This window comes from Centruroides sculpturatus, unplaced genomic scaffold (assembly GCF_000671375.1).
Source record: "Centruroides sculpturatus isolate CEXI.00-Female unplaced genomic scaffold, Cexi_2.0 scaffold3951, whole genome shotgun sequence".
NCBI lineage: Eukaryota > Metazoa > Arthropoda > Arachnida > Scorpiones > Buthidae > Centruroides > Centruroides sculpturatus.
In genome coordinates, this window is record NW_019388040.1 from 1 (window position 1) to 8,148 (window position 8,148).

The window sequence follows — 8,148 nt, forward strand, 5'->3', positions numbered from 1 at the left end:
ACTTTACTGTTTTACCAGAACCTCAGTTTATTATTATGTTATTGTATCAACATTACCATTTTTTAGTGGAAAATTTTGTTTTATCGCATGCTTAGTCTTTTAATTAATTTTCAACGCATCGAATCCACATGTCAAATGTAAGTCCACATTCTTTATTCATCTCTGTCAATCACGGTCTTTTTATAAAAATTGTTAACTTCCTATTATGTTTTGTAGCAAAAAGTTGATGAGGGACTCCATGTCCAAGATGCATTCTAAAAATAAAATAGTGCTTTTCTAATTCTAATTTGATGACCTGTGGTGATGTAATAAGTCTATCGGTAAAGTAAAGTCAATCTTAGTGCTCACAAGCCATTCTCTTAAGTACAGCGTAGAATGTTTGTGGTGGTGTGGAGGACAAAAAAAAGGATGACAAAGAAGTAACTATAAATTAAACAGGATTTTTATTTAACTACAGTTACGTGGTCCTTCGTACACCTGGTTCGTTTACACTAAACACACTTGATCCCAAACTATAGTACGCACACAAGTTCAAAGCCATCCGACAAAATTCTATGCTTTCACAGGCAGGAGACACGTGCTCGCGACAATGCAAAATTACGATTTGAAATACTACAACTAACTTAAATCTACCTTAATCTAACTTATATGCTAAGGAAGAAGGGTGAAGAAATTAAGAGATACGAAGAGAAGAGACAAGTATAAAGGACAGATTTGTGGGGGTACCTGGGTAAACTTGGGAGTCTTCGATCTTCTCTATATCGGTACTTGAATTAACTCAATTTCCTTCCTCTTGATTCCGTCTCTTGAGAATTCGAGAGCGTTTTTCTTGAAGTCTTAATCTGGGTGTCTTTCTAATTTTCGTCCATTCGCAGACGACTTCCAAGCTTTCTCCGTTTGTCCCACTAGGTGACAAACCTTTAGCTTGCTGTTTCCTACGTCTGTACACCTCGGACACTGACCCGAAAGTGTCTTGTTCGTTTTCCTGATGGCCTCAGGGCTTCTTAATGTCCCCTTTTGTCTTCTCCTTTTGTCCTTGGACAAAGGTCGTCCCCCACCCACAGAAAAGGAATAGATTAGAAAGTTCTAGAAACAGACATTAAAGACAAAGGAATTTAGGAGAAATAAAACTTAAATCTACCCCTATTTACAAAGACATGGCATACCGCCACATGTTGATAATGTGAAAAATGTATTTGTAATCTCTATCTACAATTTAGTCTCTACGGGGTGACACCACAATGAGATCTTGCACTACCTCAAAATTTTCCTAGGACAGCCTCTGGTTTGGTCCGTGGAAAAAGTTTTCTTTCCAATTTGGCCCAGAGGCAAATACTGTTGGCCACCCCTTCTTTAGACATTACTGCAAATGGACAAAAAAAAAAAAACAAGGCTGATATGAAAATAGAGTAGCATAGTTGCAGCATTTTTTTTAATAGTTAATGTTATGAACAATTTTTTCACACTCTCACATCTGTTACACTTCAAATATGCTAGTATCACCATATCTGAATATTTTTTTAATATGTTGTTTTATAACATTTAAACTCAAGGAATAATAATAGTAATAATAATGCTAATGATATGGTAAAATAATAAAATAATTTTGATATACATTAAAAAAAAACTAAAATTGTAAAGGTTTGTGTTTCTCCAGTGCCTAGTGTCTTATGCATTTGGCTATTGCCATTACAAGAGGTGAAACTTTCAAATGCTTATAAGCCAAACACTCAATTTTCAGAGTCCTGTTTTTTATAAACATTTGAGAAGTGGGCCCTATTATTTAGTCAAGGAACTGTTTGTGTTTCGGCTAAGGTTTGTTCAAAGCGCGGACCCGAAAGTCTAGCCCTATCCTTGTGAGTAGGTTTTGTAAATTTTTACACATAAATGGCAATACCCAAATTCGAAATAAAATATTTAATTTAATTAAGCATTTTGTTTGTCATACTCAAGCTTCATTAGAATGTTCAGAAAGAACAACAGAATTTGATTAGAACAGTTTTAAACTTCAAATTTAAAAAATATTGCATTTATACAAATATGTATATTTAATCTTATAATGGTTAAAAAAATATAGATAGAAAAATTAACATAAATAACAAACACTGCAAAAATAAATTTATAATTACAGCAAAAATTATTTTATTATAAATTATTTTATTACAAAAAGCTAATATTTTCATCAATTATTGAATATTAGTTGAATATTAGCTATGTAATAAAATTATTTTTGCAGGATTTAAATATTTATTTTCAGTGTCTGTTATTTATATTAATTCTTTCTATCTATATTTTTTATATTTAATTCAAACCATTATAAGATTAAACAAATAAAATGGCAAAACTGTATTTGGGACAAGACTATGTCTTGGAGACTCACTACTTGTAACTACTTGACAAGACTATGTCTTGGAGACTCACTACTTGTAAAATACTTGAAAAATTGTACTTGAAAAATCCACTTGTAACAACATAAAATTGTTTTAATGTCATATTTGAAGCACTCCCAAATTTACAAAATTAGATTAAAAATTTTATTTAACATAGAAGAAACTACGTGTTCAGTCCTAAGGTCAGAGTTTTCTTAGAATGACTGTGGGTGGTACTCTCCCCCACCTGACTTCGGTGGAGTGAGGTGCCTGTTTTGCCTGTTTGTAGAAGAGGGTTGTCATTTTGTATTTTATTTTGACTCAGTTCTCGGTCCCCCCACTACCTACGAGTCTGGATTTTTTTATGCGCAAATGATTTGGGCACCTAATACTCTGTGTCAAACATCAACTCTCAACATGTACTCAAGATATCCTTTATACCTTTATGCTGATAACATAAAATAGCAGTATGATTTTATAAACAAGACATAGTCTTGTCAATATACATATTTGTATAAAAGTAATGAGTCTGTGTAATCAAATTTAATTGTTTTTTCTAAATGTTCTGAGGAAACTAATGTAACATGCAAAAGTGCTTACTTAAATTAAAATATCTTCTATAGTCAATGAATGAAAACTGGTTTAGTACTCCAATAGAATAACAACACCAACACCAATATCTAGCAGAAGGAATAAATTTTACTGAAAACAAATGCTTTCAACTGTCTAAAATTGACATCCTCAGGTTTAAGTGATAGAATACAAAATGAACAGCAAAATTAAAATTATGAAAGTTGGGACAGAATGTTTTTAAAAAGATCATTTCATGGAGAATTTGCTCATGTCTGTTAGGTCATACAGCCAAATGAAATTAGGCAAACTGATGTAGTGCTCTTCAGGCTGTAGAGATTGAATCTGTTTCTTTAAAGTTAATTGTCATACCCTTCTTTGAATGCCTTGTATGTTTCAACTCGTTCTGTGTGTTTTATTTGTGGCAGTTTTGTTGCATGGTATAGGTGTGCTTTATTTATTTAGTAAAGTTTATTTCTTTTGCTGGATATTGGTGTTGGTATGTTATTTTATTTTGAATACAAATGTTGTTAGTTATGTGAAGATAATTTACTAAACATTGAAGTTTTGTTGTATTTAAAAATTCAATTTAGGATACTCCCTCTGTTGACTTCTCTAGTAATCCTGTCTATGAACCAAGCTTTAAGTTTTATGACAAGGCACTCTTAGATGATGCTAAAAACGGGGACCAACATGTTCATGAGTTTTTTTCTCTGCTTGCCCTCTGTCACACGGTGATGTCGGAAGAGAAAGATGGTAAGAATTTTGAATCTTGATTAATATAATGATACCAAGAAATTTTACTGATTCTGATAATGAGACTAGTGATTTTTATCACATCTTTGTTAATTATTTGTAATAAACAGAGACCAAGATTAAAACAATTCACTTTATTTGCCTATTTAACTATGCATTTCAGACTATTCATTATTTTCCAATCCCTTTTCAGGTTCATGGCTTCATTAATTGTTTTAATCTTGGTCTCTGTTTATTGCAAATAATTAACAAAGATATAATAAAGATCACTAGACTTACTATTGGAAGAAAAAACCTTTTATTTATAGTTATATTTGCTCCATTTTAATAATTTTATTAAATGTTTACAAATTAACTGTTGTGTGTTTAATATTATTCAGGACATTTGGAATATCAAGCTCAATCTCCTGATGAAGCTGCCTTAACATCAGCTGCTAGAAATTTTGGCTTTGTTTTCAGGGTAAGCATCTCTCAAACATTTTAATCAATGGAAGAGTTCAAGAATTTGATGATAATCATTGTTTAATCTAGAATCGCACACCTACTACCATATCCATTGATGTTATGGGACAGAGACAGGATTATGAGCTGCTCGCCATACTTGATTTTAATAATGTCAGGAAGCGCATGTCTGTAAATGTCACCATTTTGAAACAGATATTGTTCTTATTATTAATAAGTGTTTTATATATATACACAAACAGGGTCATTGAGGTAAATTCAGAAAAGTTACGTTGTAATGAAAAGCAATTATCTACGTACCAAAGCCTGTTACCGGTGTGAAACTCAAATAAAAAAACAGTACTTCACAAACATTTTCGAACCAGAAATGGTTTTTCTTCAGGTGGTTTTCGATGGAATGCAACAAAATAAGAACACAACGATTTGAAAGTTCATTCGAATAAACTTTCGTTCTTTTCACTTTTTATTTGAGTTTCACACCAGTAACAGGCTTTGGTATGTAGATGACTTCACCCCGGTATTGTTCAATGTAGATATTGAAAAACAATTAAAAACGGGAAAAAATCTATATTCTTACAAAAATTGCTACAAAAGTAGTGAAGAACATATGGAATGAAATTATTCTATGTTATCTCCATTAACTTCTGTGACTTTTTCCAGCCTGACCTGAAATGGCTGCAGGCACTCTTGACCTGATTCCTCTCCATGTTCATCATTGCCTCTGTGATGGAAGCCTTTAGAGCATTCTTGGTATTGTGATGATTCACATTTACCATTGCTGCAACCATGTCCCACACATAGAGTCAAAGGGATTGAAGTTGGAACTGGATGAGGGCCCAGTGTTCGGACTAGTGGAATAGGAGTTTGTAATAAAGCTAAGCCTGCATCTGCCTTGTGGGAGTCCTGGAATGGAGTCCTGTTGGAACACACTTCTAGCAGCCACTTGATCTATCCAGGGCTTCACAACTGTCTCCAGTACATTGATGTAGCAGTCAGCATTTACCCTCAAGCCCTTTCTAAAGAAGTGGGACATCATGACATCACCTTCATTGCACACAACTCTCAGAACCATCACGGAGGCAGGAAATTTGAAGTTGATGATGTACAGTACCATCATGCACATCAAATTTCAAAAGTAGGTACATCAAAGACATTCTAGCAGATCAATGATCATTTTGGTAATTCACCTTCCTGTCCTTGTCCTCTGGCACTGTCACACTTGATGTTGTTCAGCAGGGACGTCAGTTTTCTGTCCTCTTTGCTCTTCTCAGTCAAGAGCTGGCAATTCCTGAGGATGAAAGAATGGTACCAAGACTGATTTCTGACTTTGCCATACCCATTTCTTTTGCAAGGTCATGCATGTCCTGCACATCATTCTAATCAATTTTCTTCAATTTGGCTATGAAATCCATACTTCTCTTGCAATCAGAACACTTATTTTGAGTTACCCTTTCAGGAACCAAATTCTCCTTGTCAGACTCCCTGAACTTCTTGGCTATGTTATAAACTTGTCTTCTTGATTTGTAAGGGCAACTTTCCAGTGCAAATCGATTCTAGTATAGCAGCTCTTCTGTCATATTATCACAATATGTTTGAGCTGGTATCAGATGTTGAGTTTTCGATGCTTTTTTTTTCAGTGACTTGATGCATGTGTATTTTGTCAACAGTCTTATCTCCAAGACTGCTTCAGATTGCTGTGAAGAAATTCTGGATTTACTTTTATGTCCCTGTATATACAGTATATCAAAACAAATAAAATATAATTTCTTAGGTTATTCTCAGAAGAGAAGGAAAATTAAAGCTATATTGTAAAGGTGCAGATTCTATTATATTTGAAAGGCTTCATGCAGACTGTGAAGAGATTAAAACTAAAACACTTGATCATTTAAATGTAAGTTTAACATTTTGTAATTTTTCAGTTATTCAGAAAGTAAACTTTAAAGATGTGTACAGTACATTAATTTATGTAGTAAATGAATAGTATATATCTAAAATGAGCTACATCTAATTTCTCCAGTTTATAATGTTGCTTATATACATTGGTACCTTTACTTATGAGTGTCCCAACTTATGAGTTTTTTGAGATACAAGCTGTCTCTCAGGCAATTTTTTCCTTTGTGTTGAGAGCTAATATTCGGGTTATCAACCAGTTTTAGATACCCTTTGCTAGTTAGTAAGGAAATGCCACAGCAAACCATAGATTAAGAAAAGGAAGGTAAAAAACTGCTGCAATTTCATCATTTTCATTACTCTTCCAATGTCTGACAGTTTAGCATATAAAAAAACACATGATTGAGTGATATAGGAATTAGTTTACTTCCATGTTCTGAGCAGCATCACCATCTTGCATTTATAGAATTTTCCATCTTTTTCTTTATCTATGCAGCTAACACCATGACATCTGCAAAACCAATTTATTGTAGTATATTCATTTGGTTTTTATACAATATTTGTTATTTATAAGTATATTTTTTTATTTAATAACATGTAACAAAAGATTGCAGTTTTTGGTGTGCAGAATGGATTAATGGCATTTTAATGGGAGAAAATTGATTTTCACATATGAGTAATTTGAGTTATGAGTTTTGTCACAGAACAAATTAAACTTATAAGTTAAGTTACCACTGTATTTTTCTACATTTGTGATTTATAACATTATTAGTAAAGCATTTTACTTTGAAAGTGAGCTATCTCCTGATGCTACTTCATTCTAAATTAAGGACCTATCTCCACTATGAATAACATTACTTCATAATATTATATCTGCTTGTTTCTATTTACTGTAATTCAATGCCCTATTTTATTTGATTAAAATTGAAAAATAATAATATTTTACATAACATTTAATAAGTTATTTTTTTCTGCTTTTAGTTTTTTAATTAAAAATTTGGCAGATATTATTAAAGATTGTAACTCTATAAGCCAGTTGGATTTTTTAGAATTTCCTGATCACATCAGATAAAAGCTGAAAACAGTCAAGAAAAGAAAGACACTGGGGGAAAAATTAGAAAAAAGACACATAAGGACACTTTTCAGGATGTTTTCTTCATTAAGGTTTAGCAAGTTTCTAAGTTGTGCTTGTGGGGTCTTCCCCCTTCTTTCTCAGTGTGGAAATACTTTTTCCACTCGGGTGCACAAGTGTGTGCAAGTTTTTTCTATGGTGCTTTTTTTTCATCAGCGAGTTGGTTCTCTTTCTTCTAATTTTTAAGTTTCTAAGGAGATTGGTGAGGAAACCTTCATCGTAACAAAACATAAGCCCCAAACAAAAATAGAATGAAAGGCAAAATAAAAAATAACTAAAAATAACGCTTGGACTTGGTTCCTTACGCACTCACCCTGGACCAATCAGAAGGCTTTTCTCATGGTACTTAAGAAGTGACATCATAACAAAAATTACACGCAACATTGTACAATACAAGAAGACCCGATACATACAAAAAGGAAACTGAGACAAAAAATAATAATAACACATAATCGCGTAGCGCTACACATGTAAAAAATACAGTGGGTGACAAACGTTTTCGAAGTATTCAAAGTTATTCTTCAGGTCAAATAGATTTAGAATGCTTCAGAATGGAACAAAGATTTAAAATAAAATTGAATGTCATTTCAACAAAATCCATTTCACAAGGTGGAATCATGCACTGATGGATATAATTATGGGTTTGCATCTATGAGGGCCTGCCAGGCTAGTGACAGATTAAGCTCCTCCTTCCGGTTGATACAGGTGGTCTCGCGGCCAGCTTTATAAATGGCTATGGCTTCTAGCCATTTAAGATGGTCTTGGTGGGGTGTGTTGGCAATAATTTTGGCCTTGTCAAACTCCACCTCAATGTCTGGATCAGATGCATACATGGCAAGGATATGCATCCGATCTGGACATCTGAGCGGACATTCAACATGGATGGCACAATACTGTGCCATCCATGTTGAATGTATGCTCAGTGTTCTCTTACACTGGTAATTAAGGAGCGTTTGGTAGAACCAATAT

The 8,148-nt window shown here is 33.3% G+C and overlaps 1 protein-coding gene across 1 annotated transcript; it reads left to right on the forward strand.

The window, feature by feature from the left end:
• The first annotated feature begins 2,654 nt into the window (after positions 1–2,654).
• On the forward strand, positions 2,655–8,120 carry LOC111616752 (phospholipid-transporting ATPase ID-like). Its single transcript, XM_023358127.1, has 4 exons — positions 2,655–3,695; positions 4,076–4,155; positions 4,227–4,328; positions 5,929–8,120. Exons 1-4 carry the CDS (start codon positions 3,677–3,679, stop codon positions 6,136–6,138), a joined length of 411 nt encoding a protein of 136 aa, XP_023213895.1. The 5' UTR covers positions 2,655–3,676; the 3' UTR covers positions 6,139–8,120.
• Positions 8,121–8,148: the final 28 nt, after the last annotated feature.

Excerpts from the sequence above, each read along its gene's own strand:
- LOC111616752 (XM_023358127.1), top strand. Across the intron at positions 4,156-4,226 it reads ATTTTGGCTTTGTTTTCAGG|AATCGCACACCTACTACCAT; the intron begins GTAAGCATCTCT and ends TGTTTAATCTAG. Across the intron at positions 4,329-5,928 it reads ATGTCAGGAAGCGCATGTCT|GTTATTCTCAGAAGAGAAGG; the intron begins GTAAATGTCACC and ends ATAATTTCTTAG.